At 35.2% G+C, this 23052-nt stretch overlaps 1 protein-coding gene across 1 annotated transcript in view; it reads right to left on the bottom strand.

Moving 5' to 3' along the window:
- Positions 1-23052, bottom strand: part of RNF17 (ring finger protein 17) — a gene marked incomplete at both ends in the record, with an annotated part of 172088 nt that overhangs the window by 27822 nt on the left and 121214 nt on the right. Inside the window, 3 exons of the mRNA XM_084234862.1 lie at positions 12262-12425; positions 13780-14066; positions 15249-15364. Coding sequence (XP_084090988.1) covers positions 12262-12425; positions 13780-14066; positions 15249-15364 — 567 coding nt within the window. The remainder of the gene's footprint in view (positions 1-12261; positions 12426-13779; positions 14067-15248; positions 15365-23052) is intronic.

Here is a 23052-nt window from a genome sequence, read left to right as displayed (position 1 = left end):
ATCAACTCAGGAAACAAACATTGGAATAAACCACTTTTGAGATAGGAGATTTCAACAGTCCACTCTCAACAATGGATAAATTGATGAGACAAAAATTGAATAGGAACATAACAACTTTAAACATAAAATTAGACCAAATGGACTTAAAAGACATTTATAGGACATTGTACCTCCCACTCTTGGCCTCCCCTCAAAAGATACACATTTTTTTCAAGTGAAATGGGATATTCACTGGGATTGACATATATTGGGCCCCAAGACAAATATCAATAAACTAATGAAAATTGAAATTATACCAAGCATCTTTCAGACCATAAAGATAACAAATTAGAGATCAACTAAAAAAAGAAACCAGGCAAAATTTCTAATATATGGAAAATGAACAACATACTATTAAAAGACCATTGGATTAATGTAGAAATCAAAGAAGAAATATAAAAATACCTTGAGGTAAAGGACTATGAAGACACAACCTTCCAGAATGTATAGAAACAGCAAAAGCAGTACTAAGAGAGAAATGTATAACACTAAAGGCCCACATCAAGAAACAAGGAGGAGCCCTAATAAAAAAGCTTTTTGTTAATCTCAAGGAAGTAGAAAAAGAACAAAAAAATCCCAATGTCAGTAGCAGGAAGGAAATATTAAAATTAAATAACAAATAAATAAAATAGAAATAAAAAAGCCCAAAAGATAAGCTGGTTCTTTGAAAAAAAAAATAAAATTGACAAATCTTTAGGTAGGATCACTAAGAAAGAAGGGAGAGAATGCAAATAAATAGGATCAGAAATGAAAAAGATTTTAATAGTAGGTCCCACAGAAACTTAGAATAAGAGATTACAATGAACATTTACATACAAACATATTTAACAACCTAGATGAGATAGTTAGATTCTCAGAATCATCAAAGACTGAATAGGGAAGAAATACAAAACCTAGCAAACCAATCACAAACAAGGAAATTGAAACACTAATCAAAACTCTTCCATAAAACAAAAGTCCAGGATCAGATGGCTTCACAAATGGTTCTATCAAAATTTCACATATGTACAAAAGTAAGAAGGGAGGAAAGCTCCTGAACACATTTTATGTGGCCAACATTATGTTATTAGTAAAACAAAATGATAACCCAACAAAGGGAAACTTTGTCTCTCAAATGAAAACACATTCTAAAATCCTCAGTAAAATCTTAATAAACCAAACTGAACAACACATTAAAAGGGGACCAAAGGGGATTTATACCAAGAACATAATGATGTTCAATATCTGAAAAATCAAAGTAATTCAACACATCAACAAAAAGAAAGTAAAAAGTATATATCAATAGATGCCAAAAAATATTTGATAAGATTCAGCATCCATTTATGACAAATATCTTTCAAAAACAGGCAGTAAAAGGAACATATCTTAACACAATAAAAGCCATGTGACATACCCATAGCTAATATCATTTTTTAAATATATTTTTACATCATTTTTCATTTTTTGCACAATGTATGCATTTTCATCTTGGATACAGTCCCCATACAATTCTCATCCCCCTTGTTTTGATCCTACTCTTTTCTCCCCCCACCCCTGTAGTGTGTCTCTGGTTTATAGTTGCTTGTTGATTAGATAAACTCATGCAATTTGCAGCAACATGGATGGAGCTGGAAGGGATCATGCTCAGTGAAATAAGCCAGAAAGAAAAAGAAAAATACCATATGGTCTCATTCATAGCAGGAATTTAGAAAACCTACTTAAGGGACCAGGAAAAAGACTAATTATAATAAAGTAAAAATCAAAATCAACAAGCTAATATCATTTTTAATGTGAAAAATTGAAAGCTGTTCCACTAAGATCTGGTACAAGACAAGGATGCCCATTATCACCACTATTCAAAACACTATCAGACATCCTAGCTAGAACATTTAGGCAAGAGAAAGCCATAAAAGGAACTCAAATTGGGAAAGAAGTAAAGCTATGATTTTTTCAGATGCTATGATAATACACATAGAGAATCCTAAAGACGCCAAAGAAAAACAAAACAATGAACCAGTCATCAAAGTGGCAGGCTACAAAACCAACACAGAAAAATCAGTTGCCTTCCTATATATGCAAACAATGAACTAGAAAAAGAAAAAATTAAGGCCTTGGTAAATCTTACAAAAATAATAATCAAAACTTGGGAATAAACCTAAGAAGTAGATGAAGGACCTATACAAGGAAAACTATAAGACACTGTTAAAAGAAATAGAAGACACGAAGAAATGGGAAGATATACCCTGCTCATGGACTGGAAGAATCAACATTGTCAAAATGGCCAACCTTTCCAAAGCAATTTACATTCAGTGCAATCCCAACAAAAATCTCAATGGCATTCTTCAAAGAAATGGAAAAAATATTACTGAAATTCAGATGCAAGCACAAAAGACCCCCAAGTAGCCAAAGCTCTCCTAAAAAGGGGAAAAATTGTGTTATTCTATGTCCAGACTTCAAATTATACTATAAAGCTATAATAATTTAAACTGCATGGTAGTGGAACAAAAACAAACACAGAGATCAAAGAATAAAATTGAGAGCCCAGATTTGAAACCACACTTAAATGGATAATTAATGCATATCAAAGCAGTGAAGAATAGACACTGGATGAGGAAAGCCTCATCAATAAATGGTGGTGGGAAAACTGGTCATACAAAAAATGAAACTACACCACGATCTCACACCATATAAGAAAATCAACTCAAATTGGATAAAAGACATGGATGTAAGGCCTGAAACAATAAAATACATAGAAGAAAACACAGCGAACATAATCTGTGACATAAACGAGAATTACCTTTGTGAATCTGTCTGCAGCAGCAAGGAAAACAAAAGAGAATATAAACAACTTGGATTACATCAAACTGAGAAGCTTCTGTATATAGCAAAAAATACAGTAACCAAAACAGAGAGATACTCCCAGAATGGGTGAAAATATCTGCACACCATACATATGACAAAGGACTGATATTAGAGCTCATATAACTTGACAAAAAGCAAACAAAATGGGAAGAAGATTAAAATAGGCACTTCTCCAAAGAACACATACCAGATGGCAAATTGGCACATGAAAAAATGATGATCATTACTTATCACCAGGGAAATTTAAATTAAAACTACAATGAGATACCACCTCATACCTGTGAGAATGGTCCATATTAAAACAAACAAACAACCCACTCAGAAACGACAAGTGCTGGCATGGATGTGGAGAAAAAGGAATCCTTTTACATTGTTGGTGGAAATATAAACTGATTAAGCCCCAATGGAAAGCAGTGTGGAGACTTATCAAAATACTGAAAATAGATCTGCTACATGACCTAGCAATTTCACTCCTAGATATTAACCCAAATAATAAAAAATACTAATTTGAAAGGAGACTTGCACTCCTATGTTTATAGCAGCACTATTTAGAATAGCTAAGATATATAAACAACCTATATGCCCCAAAACAGATGAGTGGTTCAAGAGTATGTGGTATACAAAAGCAATTTACAGATTCAATGCTATTCCAATAAAAATTCAATGACATTCTTCAAAGAAATAGAATATTGATGAAATTCATATGGAACCACCAAAAACCCTGAATAGCCAAAGCTCTCCTGAAAAAAAAAAGGGGGGGGGGATGGAGGTATCATACCCCAGACTTCAAACTACACTAGAAAGCCATAATAATCAAAACTGCATGGTATTGTAACAAGAACAGACACACAGATCAATAGAATCAAACGGAAAACCCAGAAATAAACTCCCAGATTTATGGTCAACTAATCTTTGACAAAGAAGCAAAGAATATAGAATGGAGCAAAGAAAGTTTGCTTAATAAATGTTGCTGGGAAAACTGGGCTGATACATGCAAAAGAATGAAGCTTGACTACTACCTCACACCACGCACAAAAACCAACTCAAAATGGATTAAAGAACTTGACATAAGAAACGGAACCTTAAAATATATAGAAGAAAATAAAGGAGAAACACTACATGACATACACCTCAGTAACATCTTTAAAGACTCATCACCCAAAGTAGTGATAGTGAAGGAAAGGATAAACAACTGGGACTACATCAAATTAAAGAGCTTCTATACAGCAAAAGAGACATTAACTAAAACAAAGAGACACTCCTCTGCTTGGGAAAAAAAATCTTTGCACAAATACTAATGATAAGGGACTGAACACAAAAATCTACAGAGCTGATGAGATTCCACAAAAACAAAGTAAATAACCCAGTCAAAAAACGGGCAGATGAGCTAAAAAGAAACTTTTCCAAAGAGGAAATGCAAATGGCCAACAGGCATATGAAAAAAGGTTCAAAATCACTTGTAAATAGGGAAATGCAAATCAAAACCACAATGAAATACCATCTTACACCAGTGACAATGGCACATATCAAAAAACTAGCAACAACAAATGGTGAGGCTGTGGAGAAAAGAAACTCTCCTACACTGCTGGTGGAAGTGCAGACTGGTCCTACTCTATGGAAAGTTGTGTGGAGGTTCTTCAATCTGCTAAAAATGGAGCTTCCATATGATCTAGCAATTCCACTCCTAGGGATCTACCCAAAGGACACAAAAACATTAATTCAAAAGGATACTTGCACCCCTATGTTTATTGCAGCACTATTTACAATAGGTAAGCTATGGAAACAACCCAAATGCCCCAAAATAGAGGATTGCATCAAGAAGATGTGGTACATATACACAATGGAATATTATTCAGCAACCAAAAAAGATAAACTCATGCCATTTTCAGTAATATGGATGGAGCTGGAAGGGATCATGCTCAGTGAAATAATCCAGAAAGAAAAAGAAAAATACCAGGTGGTCTCACTTATAGCAGGAATGTAGAGGATCCAAATAAGGGATCAGGAAAAAAAACTATAATAAAGTAAAAAATCAAAATCAACAAGTAACTATAAACCAGAGACATACTACAGGTGGGGGGATAAGGGAGTAGAATCAAAACAAGGGTGGGAAGAGTACAAGGGACCATGGTGATAGTTCACAGGTGAATGGGTGGTGGGTATTTTACAGGGACTATAACCAAGATGAAAATGCATACATTGCAGAAAAATGAAAAATGATGTAAAAATATTAAAAAAAGAATATGTGGTATATATACACAATGCAATACTACTCAGTGATTAAAAAAGACAAACTCATGCCATTTGCAGCAACATGGATGGAGCTGGAAGGGAATATGCCAAGTAAAATAAGTAGAATGATAAATACTATATGGTATAACTTATATGATGAATATAGAGAAATAAAACAAAGGGTCAAACAAAGACAATCTTTAAAGCCAATCCTTGAAATCTGATCATAGATCTTTGGCAACCAAAAGAGGAGGGGGAGAGGGAATAGCATAGCTGACTACGTTGGAGGACTATGCTTGGTGGTATAGAGCTACAATGACCGCAACTAAGGGTGGAAATCCTACATTGCCAAAACATTAACAAGGACGTAAAACAATTGTCATTAGTAATAATTATAAATAAAAAAAGATGTTGTTGAAATGATACCAAGAAACCAATTTACACTGGGAGAAGTTATAGTCCATAGCCCTTCTTCAGGTAAGAGTGGATACTAGAAGTGGGTTATGTTTAAGTCCCTTTGAAATTATCTTTGAAGACCATTCAAAGTTTCAGTTTTGAACACTGCACCAGATACAGAAGAAAAATGCAGAATCAAACAGTAAACATAAAGGAAAATTTAGCTGTAACCATAACTTTGCTCTAGTATTTCTATATCTCCAAGTGAATTATTACATCTGTTCATACCTGATCATCTGGTCTTACTCAACATCAGGCAGAGTAGAGATGCCCAGGTCTATGGTCAGAAAGGTAAGTCTGATCCTTATGATACTTGGCATACCACTTACACTTCTTTAGAACTTAACAGGTATAAATCCTGGGTGTATCACTCCAGACTTAAAGCCCTGGAATGTGGTGACCTGGAGATGAAAACCTATTGGTCTTGTGAACCTCTCAAAGGCCTGAGATACTTGTTTATAAAAAGGCAAAAACTTTTTTTCTCTTTCAGCTTCTGTTTCAGGATATCCCAGGACTGATTTCCTAAAGAATATTGGAAACCCCAACACAATGAGTAAGGCTAAGGGTCTTTCTCAGTAATTGTTTTAAACTTATTCTCCTTCCAAAATCTAAGGTACATAGGATAGCATCTGGAAATATGTGCTTTTGTTGACACTCTCTAGTTTGGAAAGAACTTGGTTCTTATTTTGGCTTTTAATTTTTATTTTTCAATTTGGATTTTTGCATTTTTTTTTAAATGGGCCTATGTTTGCTTTCCCCCATTTTCCCTGTGACTATTTCTGCAATCGTATGTGTAGTTTGGGTGAACATGCAGCGTGGCTACTTCAATGTGAGTAATAATGCCTTTCTGTCAGATAGTGGTAAAAGGAATCTAGCTTCAGAAAACTAGTATTTTGTCCGTGTAAGAAAGCAAGAAGAAAGTTCTGTGTCTTTGTAAATTTGTGTAAAACTACAATTTCATAGATATTCCAAGTGGGTTAAATGAAAAAACTAAGGAAGGAAGTTGTGGTCTCACTTATAGCACATATATTGTAGACTATATGTCTTCCTCTCTTTGTCTAATTGTTTTGATGTTTGGAGGATAAAAATTAGCATAGACGGTGCTTATAGAAATTTTGAGCTTAGAAATGCAACGGGGATCAGAAGGAAGGAGGGAGGGAGGAGCACAGGGGATGGTGGTGATGGTACATGGATGAACTGGTGGAGGAAATTCTATGGGGACTACACCTGAGGGGGAAAAAAAGCATTGTTTAAAAAGGGACAATGATGTAAAATATATATAAATTAAAAAAAAAATTAAAAAAAGAACGAACTACAATGGGCACTAGTTTAGGTGCTTCCAGGAAGCATGGTTTGGGATCTTTGGTTAATAATAACTAATCTGAAATGTTAATGATTTGATTTGAAACATGTATGTCTTTAAAGTTTTGGTATTGTATGTAATGCAATATTATTCTTTTCTACCCTGTATCAGTTAGGCTGGGTACAGTTGTGACAGCCTATCATGAACTGCTTACGTTCTTAAACATCTGGTATATTGGGAGTTGGGAAATTAAGGGTTTCTAGAGGCTAAAATACCTAATTGTGGACCTGAAATAATAATTTTTGGCTGTCAGCACTGTGCTGGGTGACTCCAGGAAGAGCTTTCATATTTTAGGTTGTCCTTGTTGGGTAATGGTATTTTCTCCAATACTTATGATAAACTTCCTAGAAATCTAAATTAGGAAAAATGGGCAGTCTTTGGTTTAATTGATTAAAGGAAATTTTATGGAACCTCTGTAGAGTTCCTGAACACCCCATAAAATTTCTCTTTTTCCATAAAAGAAAGACATTAGATGAATTTGACCTATTTGGTATATATCTGGTAAAATGGAACCTACTAGCTAGGAAGCACTGTCACTTGAGAGAAATGTTTAAACTTAGTATACACAACTGTTAATATTGGTGTTCTATAAGAATTATTATGTGAAACTTCTTCAGTGTCTTATATGTTCTATATAGGATTGCTTGTCCATTCTGGTAGTGGTGGCTGGTAGTGGTTGTTCTGCAATGTTATAACGTTGAAGGAAATTTGTCAATTATGTTTGTTATTAATCGGATGTTTAATTTTGGTTATTTCACAAATATTAACATTTGTGGATATTATTCTGGAGAAATAAACAGTATAAAGACTTCCACAATATTTAAAGGCCCACGCTAATGGATGGAATTTGAGACTGAGTTTTCTCCATAGGATTTAATGGAATATTGTGGGGAGATTATAACAGGAATAGTGAAGAACCGCCTCTCAGCAAATGGGTGACATTCACAGACAACCAAATTGTAAAAGGTGGAGCTACCATGTGGACTTTAGGAAGATGGAGCATAGGTGGGCTATTCTCTTTTGACTGGTTTCTGATTGTGTACACTGGTCTCTGCTCTGCAGACACTGTGGGTGAGATATGCCAGATTTGGTCATCTATTGACCAATAAATTTTATCCTCCTCATCTTACCTTTTCTCAGCCCATGTGTAAATAAATAAATCCTTTTAAATCCATTTTCTTGTTTCTTTCTGGGTATCCATTTTTGGTATTCTTAGGTGTACGGGCAGGGACTCACAAACCAGGTCATCTCCTTTTCCGTGGATTTGCACCATAACACTATTACTACTTTGAACAAACCATTGTGTTATGTCAGTTAAGCATAAAAAAATAAAAATTTTATCTTTGCTTATTTCTTCTTCAGTTCTCTTCTTATAGATCTGAATTCCCTTCTTTCAATAAAATTTCTTACAGCAATTTTTTTACAAGTCTGCTTGAATGTTGAATTGAATGTTCTTTTTTTTTTTTATTTTATAGAGGCATGCTTTATTTATTTGTTTGCTGGTTTGTTTGTTTTGTTTATACATGCACTGGGTACAGTCAGAAGCGCGGGAGGGTGAGAGAATTCACCAGAGCCAGAGCGGGGAGCAGAGCAGGCAGAAGGACCGAAGTACACTGCTGAGGGGAGCAGCGGGCGGCAGGAGAGGTCTGCACGCCATGTGGGACCCTCCTCTGGTGGCCGGGGAGCAGCCAGGGATCGAACCGGCGCCGCAGAGGCCGCGGGCAGCTTCGCAACCCAGCGCTCAACCGCTGCGCCACCGGGGAGGCCCTGAATTGAATGTTCTTTTAATTTCTGAGAAAGCCTCTTGTTTCTCTGGATTCACCTCGCTTTGAAGGATAATTTCACAGAGTACAGAATTCTAGATTTTTCTCTCAAAACATTAAGTATTTCAATCTACTACTTCTTGCTTCAGTGTTTTTTGAGAAGTTACATATAGTTCTTATCTATGTTTCTTTACAGATATTTATTTCCTCTGGCTTTTATCAATTTGAAACTTTCTTTTACTAGAGTTTGAAATTATATGCCTATAGTTTTTTTCCCTGTTTGTTTTTGTATTGATTCTACTTGGTGTTCTCTGAGCTCCTAAATCTGTGGTTTGATGTCTGACATTAATTTGGGAAGAACTGAGTCATAATTGTTTCTTCTGATCCCTTTTTTCTACTCCTCTGGTATTTCTATTTTTTTTTTTTTTTTTTGGCCTCAAGAATTTTTTTTTTGCTATTTTTTTCTCTTAATTAGTTTTAACTTCTTGGTTTTTAAAAAGATTTTATTATTTATTTTAACAATAATTTAAATTTTTATATATTTTTTTACTTCATTTTTGCACAATGTATGCATTTTCATCTTGGTCCACCCTCTTTGTTTTGATCCTACTCCCTCCTCCCGCCCCCCATAGTGTGTCTCTGGTTTATAGCTGCTTGTTGATTTGATTTTTACTTTATTATAATTAGTCTTTTTTCTGGTCCCTTATTTAGGTTTTCTAAATTCCTGCTATGAGTGAGACCATCTGGTATTTTTCTTTTTCTGACTTATTTCGCTGAGCATGATCCCTTCCAGCTCTATCCATGTTGCTGCAAATGGCATGAGTTTATCTTTTTTGATTGCTGAGTAATATTCCATTGTGTATATGTACCACATCTTCTTGATCCAGTCATCTATTTTTGGGCATTTGGGTTGTTTCCATAGCTTGCCTATTGTAAATAGTGCTGCTCTAAACATAGGGGTGCAGGTGCCCTTTTGATTTAATGTTTCTGTGTCCTTTGGGTAAATATCCTCTTATTTCTATTATCCATGTTATACTTCTTGTAATTTTTCCATGGTCCTTGAGTATTCAGTTCAGTTCTTGGTTTTCAGTTATAGAAGTTTCTATTGATATAACTTCTAGCTCAGAGATTCTTCAGCTGTGTTCAGTTAACTAATAAGTCCATCAAAAGCATTCTTTATTTCTTTTGATTTTTAAAATTTTTGTTTCTTTCTTAGCATTTCTATTTCTCTGATTATATTGCCCATTTATTTTTGCATGTTGTCTATTGTATATGATAGAGTCCTTAGCATATTCCTCAATTGTGTTATCTTTTAGTATGCTTTGCAATTTTTTCTTGATAACTTGCTATGCTGTACTGTGCACAAGGAACGGCAATATATAGGTTTGGGGTAAGAGTTATACAGCCCTATGATTAGATCTCTGCCTTTTAGTGAATCTTATATCTCTGGACTGAACTGCACAAGTGTTTCTCATGTTTTGGTCACTCTCCTTAGGTGGTAATGTATGGGCTGAATGGACTGGATTTGGGTATTTCCTTTCTATGTGGAATGTTATAATTAACTGGAATTGGGTAATTTCTTCTCATGCAGGTTAGTTACATTCTGATAATACTCCAGCTGGTTAGGCTTTGATTAACCAGTTTCACAGTGACAGCAGGTCTTATTTAGAAGAACAAAATTCCCTGGCATATTTCAAATCGTTTTCCCACCACTGCTAGGTGCATAAGAGGATTTTTCTCTGGCATTTACTGTGAGGCTAAGGTTAAGCTCCTAAAAGTAATTCTCATAGAACTATGGGGGTGGGGCACCTCACTATGCTCGGATGCCCCGGGAGTTTTAATTCACAGAGTTGTACACACCAAGTCTCCAATTATTCTTCAATTGCAGTTTTAGTCATCATTCTCTATTCCCATTAAGGTGTGAATCCTTATATTTGGCTATCTGCCTCCTAATCTTTAGGGTAGTGGTTTGCCCTTTGCCTTCCCTCTTTTATGGATCTGAGGGAGTTGTTGGTTTTTCAGACTGTTTGGTTTTACTTGTTAGGATAAAGTGGTGACTTCAAGCTGTTTACATGTGAAAATGGGAACCAGGAATCCTCAACAAACCATTTTTGAAATGTTTTAATTTTGATAATTCAGTTTCTAAATTGTGGTAAGAATAAGAAATGTCAATTTCTTTTTGTTATTTTTTTTTTGCCCCAATTATTGTAATTAACAGATCATTGTTTAAGTGGACTGGCAACCAATATTTAAAAAATGAAACAGAATTAAATGCAAATATCTGAACACATCATAGAGTGTAAGGGTTTCATACACTATTTCTTAATGTATATAATAGGACAGACTTTAAAGGATATCTGGTTAGGGAATGAAAAATTATTATTTTATATTTGAAGTATAAAGTGACCATAGTGATGATTAAAATATCACAGTACTTTTAAAGAAGTTTTTTTAAAAAAAATATTTGGGCAAAAATAAAGTTTACCACTATTTATTTGGTTTCCACATATATAAATTCATTAATTATGATTAACAGTGAAAACTGAATTTCAGTTTATTTTTGTATCAAAGTAGTTAACTAAACAATTCAAATGCATGTGAAAATGAACTCATGCATATAAAATTATGAGCCTATAAATATCAATATACCTTAATACCCAAAATTTAAAACCACTTTACTTCTATTAAAACAATTTAGAGCTTGTACTCTAGTAATAAAATATAAAATTGGTCAAAAATTTTAGAATCAGATACTTGGATTTAATTGCAGCATCGTCACCCACTCATAAGGTACTTTTGGGCAAATTCAACTTTCTTATTAATAAAAGGAATTACTATCTCTTATCTATGATAGTTGGAAAAAATTATAAAATGCAAATATACATATGTGAAAGAAGCTATAAAGCCTGAAATGTCATCATCAAATAATAATATACTGCTCTGCAAGTAGAAACAAAAGACTTACTCCTTAATTTTTACTCCCCTCCTAAAACTAAAATTTCCAAGTTGTAAATGAAGTGCATTATCAGTTTTATTACTTTACTTAGTAAATGTATTATAAATGGAGGTATATTCATCTATATTCATATATACACATTTTTTCACAGTGAGTTCTTTGTGAAGATTTTTCATGAAACTCAAATTATTTTCATGAAACTCTCAGTATTCTGCAATATAATTAACCCTTATGCAAAAAGGATAAATTAGCTGGGCTGTAAACAATTTGTTAAGGAGATATTTAACATGCTGGCTAACAAGCATTTTATTTAACACATTGTATTAAAGAGATAAAGGCTGTCAACTGCAAGTAAGTGGCACCACTAAAATACCATACTGGCCAAAATACCAGTATGCCTGGAAATTTTTTTTTTGTTATTTAGGCTACTAAATATAGTTTAAAATAAAACTTATTTTTATAAAAAACTGTTTAAGGCATCTGACTGGTCTTTCTATAGGATTAAAATAATTAAAGTGTTCTAATCAAACTTTCATGCAATTATATTTTACAAGACAATTAATGTCATAATATTTAGTCTTAAAACAGTCATTACAGAATTTCAGACTCACCCTGATAGTGCCGCCAACAACTTCCATTACTTTGCCTCGATACCACATAGTATCTGATCCTCTTATAGCACAGGCCTCTCCTTTTTTCCAGAAATAAGGCTCCAAAAGACCAAGGCATTTTAAGCTACTTTGTATTTCATTCATCATTTTTATTAGCTCAAATTCTGGAGAAATTATTAAAAATATAAAGCATTTTAGGAAAAATCCCCTATCATTTCCAATAGGAAGCCATCAGTAATCTTTAATCATTTCATCACTTAGATATAAGGAATTAGAAATTAGTTCTCATTTAATAAATAGAGCTTTAATAAAAATCTCAGTGGCTTCTATGTTTCAAAATATACTTCTGATTAACAGCAAGCAAATGACTATTCTACTCTCTGGTTATAAATACAAGTTGTATTTTGGGAGTGCAAGCATCATTAAAGTTCTAAACACAAGTCACGTAACCCTATTTATGAACTACCACTGCAAGATGTCAGCTTTACATCATACCTAAGTAAGATTAGAGCAAAAGTTATATGGTACTTGATGCACTGATACAGCATAAGCTGGGGTTAAAAAATTAAAATTCTGATCTTGCTCTTTACTGCTAATTTACTCATTATTGATACTACAGAAAGCAAGCTCTGAGTTAGTTCCTGTATTAGTTATACCATTTTAGCTATGTGACCTTGCATAGTTCCATTACCTTCATAAACTTCAGTTTATTCTTTTATAAACTAGAAAAAAAATAGTTGCATTATCAGTATTGTGGGAGATTAGATGTAAAACATCTAAAACACTACCAGGCACGTACACCCAACCAGTATCAGCAGTGGCTATTTACACATGTAGAGCAAAGGTTCTGGATTAAGTATTATTGTTACAGGTTTCAAACACTGTTCACTTCTTTTAGAATAGCCAAATGCACATATTTATTCTGTTTTTAAATGAAAAAGAGTATTTAGGAGATCAAAAAGTGAGACAAAAATTTTAACAAATTCATACATGCCATATCCTCATTCATAGGTAGACTTTTTATGGAGCTAATGAATCTTATGTCTGTGAAGGTTAGAGTTACTGTGAGTTATTGTGTATTCTGCACATACTCTGCAGTAAAGAAGCATTTACACGTAAGTCTAAAGAGATCCCAGAATGGATCAGAATATTCTCAAAGCATACTGCAGCTCCAGTCATTTGTCATGACTTCTTTTTTCATTCCAAACAAATATAAACAGCCTTCTTTTATCTTCTTAGCCTCCAAACTTGTGTAAGGGCCAGGTCTTACAAACCTGGAACTACCACAATCCTTATCTTCGTTCTACTGGCTATTCTCAGTGTCTCAATGGTGACTTTTATGTGCTAGGTACTGTGGAAAGCAGTTGTGTGTGTTATTTCACTTAACCCTCTCAACAACCCAGTGAAAATGAGATTGAAAGAAGTAAAATATTTACCCAAGGTGCTTTAATCCATGTTTATCTGACCAGAGAAAAAACTACTACTTTTACCAACACTAAATAATATAAAAGATCTTACCTGAAAATTTAGGTATTGCAAATATAGTTCCATCATCACCAATGCAACTGACTATTGCCTCAAATACTTTCATGTTGGGAATAGCTGGTGGTTTATAACATCCAATAGTTCTTGGTTCTACATTTTCCCCCTTAATTTCAGACAGCATCTGCTCACTGATATTATCAGCAGTTTTGTCAGGGTCAAATTTAATTTTAATACACTTAGAAATCATTGAGTCTTCTTGTTCCAGGGGAATTTCCAGAGACTTTTCAAATAAGGCATGGCTATTTTCTAATTTATTAATTCTGTAACATCCAAAAAAAATGTCTAAACATGAGTACATAAAAGTGTTCTGGGGAAAACAATATAAAAAGAATCTTCAAATATATTTAAGGTTTAAAGAAAATGTTTGCTTTAAAATTACTTTAAATTATGAATGAACTTGATGAAAAAAGCATTGTAATTTCACTTAACCACATTAAATCATCTTATTTATATGCTATTCTCTCTTAAAAATCTTGTAATATGTATAATCCAAGTATTATACTACAAATTTGCAAGATGTTACTAGGAACTATATCACCTTCAATTTTAGTTCCATCCACAGAGAGGCCAAACACATTTTGCAAGTTACCAAAATTCATAAAAAATACAAAGATAACATGAGTCCCTTAAATAACAATATATTATTAAGTATTAGTAATAGGCTAAAAATCCTAGAAGGAAATATTAATATTGCTTATAGCAGTAGAAATATTACAGATTTTTGTTTCTCCTACTTTCCATATACAATTATGTATCAATGCTTAGATAAAATAATTACATAATTCCTCAACTAACACAGTTCTCTCATTGCACCCAGCACTGACATAGCTAGTAGTTTTAATGCTATAAAAACAGTAAAAAAAAAAACAAAACAAAACAAACACCTTTAGTCATAGATATCAGGAGTATTAACTTGCTTAAGCACTTTTTACTTTAACATTTCTATTATCAAGGAATTGCTTTAACTTAAAACCAGTGAAACTGGACAGAGACACACACAGAACTAAAGACATAACTGAGCTATATGACACTGTCCAGACAACTAGGGCAGCAACTACCATACCTCGCCAACTAAATCATGCCAAATTTAATTTGATTTCTCATTGTTTTTCTGTTTCATTAGGGCCAAGGTAAGATAAAATAATGTAAGATTTAAAGAGATCTGGCCATACATGGTACAAAGTGGCTACTTGGGACATATGTTTGCAATTCCAATACCTCTCCACATTTTGAAGGAAAGAGGTAAAAAGATGAAGCAGAGGTATAGCAATATCCTGCTCCTTTTCTCCTTGGAACAATGATACTTAAACCTTAAACTTAGTACCTGAAAAGATTCTTAAATGTAAAAATTGTTCAGTTATGTTGTCTACTACCCATTTCTATTTTACACAAACATATTTGGGCATACACCATTTACAAACTAATGATAAAAAAGTCTATACCTCTTTTCTCTCAGAGCCAAACCCTTTTTAATCAAATATTTAGAAACATCAACACGCTCTCCTTTTTCATCTCTGCAGAAAATTTTCACAGGTAATGGCCATGATGTGTTGTTTTCCTGAAGTGATTAAAAGCAGAGTAAATGTAAAACACAAAAATGAAATCTTATAAACAATATACTTTTTATAGGCATTTCCTTCATGTTTTTCCAAAGCAGGAAAAAAAATGTTCCTAAGCAAGTGAATGAATTTTGATATTTGAACATATCAGAGACTTAGGATCTAAATCAAGAGAAGAATGAACATAACAGCATGGAAGAGACTCTATGTATCAGATAGTTATTTGTGAAATGTGACAGGAAAACTTCAGTGTCAAGATGAAATTTAACAAAGGGAAAGGGAGAGGGGACAGGGAAGGGAAAAAAGCACATGGAAAATGTTTTTTTGTCATCCTAAAATGGGGAAAGTGGGTAGATACAAATTTCTCTATTCTCTGAAACAATCTGCAAATTATAGAGTTGAGATTATTTTCTCAAGTATGCCTATTTTTATTTTAAGAATGAAAAGGAAGGAAAAAACTACAAACCAGATGTTCTGCTTCATAGAAACTTTAAAAATGGAGAAACTACACATAGAAAGTAAAGAGTGAAATGGAAAAAATTACTTATATAAGAAAATACTAATCAATGCAGTAAATTTTTAAATCTGAAAAATTTAGATGAAAGAATATTCTAAGTTTTCTGAAAAGATAATATGATTTCACTAAAAATCCAAGTGGTACAAAAAATATCAAAAGGCTTCAGATATATGTATTCTAGCATATATTTTATACAGAATATCAATTTAAGAATATTGCTTAAGGAGTGTCCCACCTATTAGCCCTAGCTGCTTTTATGATCTGCATCTGGGGGAGAGCTAATGGAGGTCCAGCACACTGGATCTGAATATCCATTGGTGAGAGTGGGAGAGCCACTGGAGGTCCAGTCACTCTCCAGCCCATACAGTCAGCCAATTGCTCACCTGGACCAGCAGTGTTTAAGGCACCACAATTGTACCCACCATCAGTTAAATATCCAGAATAGTGAAAGAGGGATATCATGCCCATCAGAAGCCCCATCTATGTCAGAGCAAACCCCAGAGTAAACAATGGGGAGAAAGAAAAATAAAAATGGTCAAGCAAGCCCTCAGGTAAACAATACATCACAGAAAGAAAACTAATTTCCAGAACCCAACAATATTGACTGGGAAGAATTTTTCTTCTTGTCAGATGAAGAATTCAAAATTGTCATAATTAAGGTGTCAAAGATTAGAAGAACACACACACACACACACACACACACACCGCCAGAAAAACAGACTGCATATGAAAAGATGCAGAAAAGGTAAAGAACACTATGGGAAACAATCAATGAAGAGAAAATTGAAATTGAAATTGAAATTTAAATAAGGGATAAAAGGAGCTGCAGGAAATAAAAAGATCAATAGAGGAGGCTCTTACTATGTCCCATACATACTGGATACTTGAGTCCTCGTTGTTCATCTCAAGGTATTTTTTTAAATTATTTTATTTTACATAATTCTTACATCATTTTTCATTTTTGCACAATGCATGCATTTTCATTTTAGTTATATTCCCCACACAATTCCCTCTCCCCTTATTTTGACCCTAAGTCCTCCCCTCCTCCCTCCCCTCCATCCCACTCCCCCATAGTGTGTCTCTGGTTTATAACTGCTTGTTGATGGTCTTACTCATAGCAGGAATTTAGAAAACCTAAATAAGGGACCAGGAAAAAGACTCGTTATAATAAAGATAAAATCAAAATATCAAGGTATTTTTTAATTTCTTCTTTGATCTCCTCATTGATCAAATGGTCTTCCAGTAGTGTGGGTTTCAGTCTCCATAAGATAGGAGGCTTCCTTGTTTTCTTTTCATGGTTTATTTCTAGTTTGATGCCCTCATGGTCAGAGAAGATAGTCGGTAGTATTTTGATCTTAGTGTATCTGCTGATGTTTGTCTTGTGTCCCAGTATGTGATCGATCCTGGAGAATGTTCCATGTGAACTTGAGAAAAATATTTACTCAGATTTTTTTTTTTTGGTGCAGTGTCCTACAGATGTCTGTTAAGCCCATGAAGTCTAGGTCCTTATTTAGAGCAAGTGTCCTTGCTTAATATTTGCCTTGCTGAATATCCATTGGTGAGAGTGGTGTGTTGATCTCCTACTACATATGTATTTTCTCTAATGTCTGTTTTTGGAGATGATAATAACCATCTAATATATTTTGGTGCTCCTTCATTTGATGAGGGTATATGTTGATGGGTGTTATGTCTTCTTGATGTATTGTCCCCTTAATCATAATGTAGCAACTGTCTATGTCTCTTTCTAACTTTTTTAGTTTGAAGTCTACTTTATCTGATATAAGTATAGCTGTTCCTGCCTTCTTTTTTGGCCCATTTGCTTGTAGGATTGTTTTCCATCCTTTTTCTTTCAATATATGTTTATCTTTTGTAGTTAAATGTGTTTCCTGTAGACAGCCAAAGGCTGGGTTCTGATTTTTAATCCAGACTGCTACTCTGTGTCTTTTTATTGGTGAGTTTAGTCCATTTACATTTAGAGTTAATACTCATACACTGGCATTCATATTTTACATTTTGTTTGCCTTTTTGTGATTGTATTCCTTACCTTATTCTGTTCTTCCTATACATTCCTCTGTTGGTTTTGGATTTAGGATTTCTTATAATATTTTTTGGAGTGGGGTTTAGTAGTAATGAATTTATGGAGAATTTGTTTGAGAAGGTTTTTTATTTTGCCTTTATAGAGGAAGGAGAGATTTGAGGGGTATTCTTGGTTGGCATTTGTTGACTTGGAGTTTGAAAATATGTCACTCCATTCTCTTCTTGCCCATAATGTTTCTTTGGGGAAGTCTGATGCACTAATAAGAGGAATATATATGGTAGTACAGGCACACATCAGGAAAAAAAAAAAGAACTCAAAGAAATAACCTAATTTCCTGCCTTAAAGAACTGGAAAAAGAACAACAACAAAACACAAAAGCAAGTAGAAGAAAGGGAATAATAAAAATCAAAGCAGAAATAAAGGAAACAGAAGTTAAAAAAACAATCCAAAAGATCAATGAAACCAAATATTGGCTCTTCAAAAAAAAAAATAGACAAATCACAAGCCAGGCTTACATAGAAAATATGGGAGAAAGCACAAATAAATAGGATCATTAAAAATAGGGTAAATTACAACAGATATGGCAGAAACCAAAAGAATAATCAGAGAATACTATAAACAGTTATATATGCAAATAAGTTCAACAAACTAAGAAGAAGAGATCGACAAATTTCCAGGACTATAAATCATCCAAAGCTAGATAAAGAAACAGAGCACTTAAACAGACGAATTACAAATAGTAATAAAAACCCACCCAAAAACAGAAGCTCAAAACCAGATGCCTTAACAAATGAATTTGACCAAATGTTCAGAAATGAATTTGTGGCTATCCTACACAAACTCTTTTAAAATTTTGAGAAGGAATTCAATCAAATACATTTTATAAAGTTAACATTATACTACTACCAACACTGAACAAGGACAACACAAAAAAGGAAACTACATGTCAACCTCTCTAATGAACCCTGATGCAAAATCCTCAATAAAACCACAGCCAACAGAATCCAACAATGCATCAAAAGGATAATTCACCATGACAAAGTGGGATTTATTCCAGGGACACAGGATTGTTCAACATCCAAAAATCAATTAATGTAATCCAACACATTGACAAAAAGAAAAATAAAAACAATATGATCTTATCAATAGATACTGAGAAAGCATTCGACAAAGTTCAACATTTGCTTATGACGAATGCTCTCAAAATTCTCGGGATAGAAGGAACATACTTTAACATAATACAGGCTATATATGACAAACCCATAGCCAATATCATTCTTGATGATAAAAGCTGAAAGCCTTCTCTTAAGATCTGGAACAAGGTAAGGATGTCCACTCTCACCCTGCTTTTCAATTTAATACTGGCGGTCCTAGCCAGAGCAATAAGACAAGAGAAAGACATACAAGGAATCCAAATAGGGAAAGAAGTAAACCATCACTATTTTCAGACAATATGCTAATAGACATAGAGAACCCTAAAAACTCCACAGAAAAACTAATTAAAATAATCAACCAGTTTAGTAAAGTAGCAGGATACAAAATCAATACACAAAAAATCAGTAGCCTTCCTATATGCAAACAATCAATCTGAAGGAGAAGAAATCATGAAAACCACCCCTTTGGTAATTGAAACAAAAAAAAAATCATAAACTTGGGAATAAACCTAACACAATAGACCTAAACAAAGATCTAGATCACATGGGCCTAACAGATGTTTATAGGACACTGCACCCACCCCCCCAAACCTGAATATTTTTTCTCAAGTGTACATGGATCATTCTCCAGGATTGATCACTTACAGAGTCACAAGACAAATGCAAATACGGAAGACAGAAATCATACCAAGTATCTTCTCTGAACATACAAGTATCAAACCAGAAATCAACCACGAAAAGAAAGGAGAACGCCCATTATTGGGAGACTAAGCAACACACTACTGAAAGACAACTGGGTTAATGAGGATATTAAAAAAGAAATTAAAATATATCTTGAGACAAATATTGAGGACACAACCTTACAGAACATACAGGACACAGCAAAAGCAGTATTAAGAGAGAGGTATACAAATTACAGGTCCATATCAAGAAACAAGAAAAAACCCAAAGAAACATCTAATCTCAAATATCGAGGAAATAGAAAAAGAAAAAAAAAACCAAAAGCAAATAAAAGAAAGGAAATAATAAAAATTAAAGCAGGAAAAAAATGAAATAGAAATAAAAAAGACAGTGCAAGATCAGTGAAACCAAAGCAGGTTTGAAAAAAAAAAAAAACAAACCCAAAATAGTCAAACGTCTAGCCAGTCTCACAAAGAAAAAGACAGAGAAAACTCAAACATGGTTATGAATGAGAGGAGAAATTACAATGGATACAGCAGAAATCCAGAGGATAATCAGACAAGTTCAACAGTTATATACAGACAAGTTCAACAATCTAGATGAGATGAACAAATTCTTAGATTTACAAAAATCACCCCCAGCTGAACAAAGAAGAAATGGAAAACCTGAGCAAGGAAATTTGAAACAGTAATCAAAATCCTCTCAAAGAACAAAAGCCCAGGACCAGATGTTTCAGAAGTGAGTTCTATTAAACATTCAAAGATGAACTAATGCCTATCCTGCCAAAACTCTTTAAAAAAACTGAGAAGCAAAGTATACTACTAAATACATTTTATGAGGCCAACATAATACTAATATCAAAAGCAAAGACAACACAAAGGAAAATATAGGCTGATCCCACTAATGAACACAGATCTAAAATCCTCAATACAATCTTAGCAAACTGAATCCAACATTGCATCAAAGCAATAAACACCACAACCAAGTGGGATTTATTCCAGGGATACAAGGATGATTCAACATCTGAAAATCAGTTAATATAATTCACCACATCAACAAAAAGAAAAAAGCCACATGACCTTATCAATACATGCCAAGAAAACATTTGATAAGTTCAATATCCGTTCATGACGAAAGTCTTGAAAAAGCTGGGATCAAGGGAACATATCTTGACATAATAAATGTCATATATTACAAACCTACAGTTAACAGCATTCTCAATCATGAAAAACTGAAAGCCTTCCCATTAAGATCTGGAATAAGACAAGGATGTCACTCTTACCACTGCTTTTAATACTGGAAGTCCTAGCTAAAGCAATTAGGCAAGGAAAAGACATAAAAGGAATACAAATTTGGAAGGAAGTAGTAAAGCTTTCATTATTTGCAGATGATATATAGAGAGAACCCTAAAGAATCCAAGGAAAAACTAAACAATAAACCAGTTTAGTAAAGTAGCAGGTTACAAAGTCAATACACAAAAATCAGTAGCAGTGTGATATGCAAACAGCGTGAATAGGAAGACATTAAGAAAACCATCATATCTAAAATTGTAGCAAAAAAACTAAATTTCTGGGGAGAATGGATGGATCAACATGGCAGCAAGGAAACACTATGAATAAGATCTCCCATTAAAAAAAAGTTAATAGGGAGGAAAAGCGGCAGGTCCCAGTGAGAACTGGGACACAGAAGATAAACGGACGACTCCAGCAAACTACCTGAAGAAAGTTGCCATAAAAGAGGACTAGAAGGGAGGAAAGCTCAGAACCCTGCTACCCTCCCCACCCACAAAGTCGGCACTCTCCCACCAACAGAAAAGAGGAAAAACAAAAAAAACAAACAAAAAAAAAACTAAAACAACCAACAAGAACAAACTATACAACAAGCAGGACTGTGAGTGGAAAGGAACTATTTCAGCCACCACACCCCTGAACTGGAGCTGTGGAGAACCCTGCAGGATTCACCACGGAGGTGAGCAAATGGCTCCAGGCGCCATTAGAGAAAAACAAAGACTCTCGGAGACCTACAAACAGCCCCAGGCCAGCCAGTAAGCTTGTGTGGAAAAGCAGCGTGCTTGAAAAGCAAACGCTGATTGCGGCTGCCCAGGTCACCACGCCTGCGACCTAGGCTTGTGGGGAGACCCACGGGGGCCCTCACTGAGGTGAATGTCCCTCATTGAGTAATCAGAAACCAGGCGCCCAGACACGGGAGCTGGAAGCAAAAGGCGATATTTCTGCGGACACTGAACTGGGCTACAGCCCACGTCCTGGACCTGAGGGCTTTGGAACTGAGACTGGGTGCACGAAATTCGGGTAGTGGGTTCCCCATGATGGTGGGGCACAAGGCAGACACAGCACCCCAAAGCCGTTGAGGCTTTCCCCACCACTCCCACTCTGTTCCCCGTCCCACAGGGTGAAAAAAACAGCTCCCCAAGGACACTAGGAGAGATCTCTGGCACCACCTAGGGACCAGAAAAAAAATCACCAACACCCCATAGAACAGGGACCTTTCTTCAGTAAAGACTGCTTGAAACCACCAGAGGGTTCCTGGAGGAGCCAGTGGTGAGCTGGGAAGTTCGCCCATGCCAGCGCTTCTGACCAGCAGTCCGAGCCCAGAGGGGGAATGGGCACTGACGGCCAGGGCAGACCAGGCACTCAGAAGAGTGTGCCTGAGACCTGGCGTGCAGGGAGTGTGTCCCGCATAGCCATTTCAGAACAGGGACATTTCTTCAGTAAAGACTGCCTGAAACCAGCAGAAGGTGCCCTGAGAGGCCAGAGGTGATCTGGGAAGTTCGCCCACGCCAGGCCCCTTCTGGCCTGCATCCCAGCTCAGAGGGAGAGTGGGAACCCACTGACGGGGCACTGGGCACCCAGGGAGTGTGTCCCGCGTTGTCATTTTAGACAGGGACATTTCTTCAGTAAAGACTGCCTGAAACCAGCAGAAGGCTCCCAGAGGAGCCAGAGGTGAGCTGGGAAGTTCGCCCAGGCCAGGCCCCTTCTAGTCTATAGTCCGAGGCCAGAGAGGGAGTGGGAACCCACCACCGGGGAAGACCAGGCGCGCAGGGGAGTGTGTCCCTGCGTCGGCATTTAAGAACAGGGACCTTTCTTCAGTAAAGATTGCTTGAAACTGACAGATGGCTCCCGGAGGAGCCAGAGGGGAGTGGAGTAGTTCAACCAAGATGCCGGCCAGTCCCAGCAACACAGTATTCCAGTGCATACGGCAAATTAGAAAACAGACAGTAGGGAGTAGAAGACCCACACGCAACCTAGTAACTCCTCAGGAAAAAAGCACACCACAAAA

This window comes from Talpa europaea, assembly GCF_964194135.1.
Source record: "Talpa europaea genome assembly, chromosome: 6".
NCBI classification, from domain to species: domain Eukaryota; kingdom Metazoa; phylum Chordata; class Mammalia; order Eulipotyphla; family Talpidae; genus Talpa; species Talpa europaea.
This window is presented reverse-complemented; position numbering and strand designations above follow the sequence as displayed.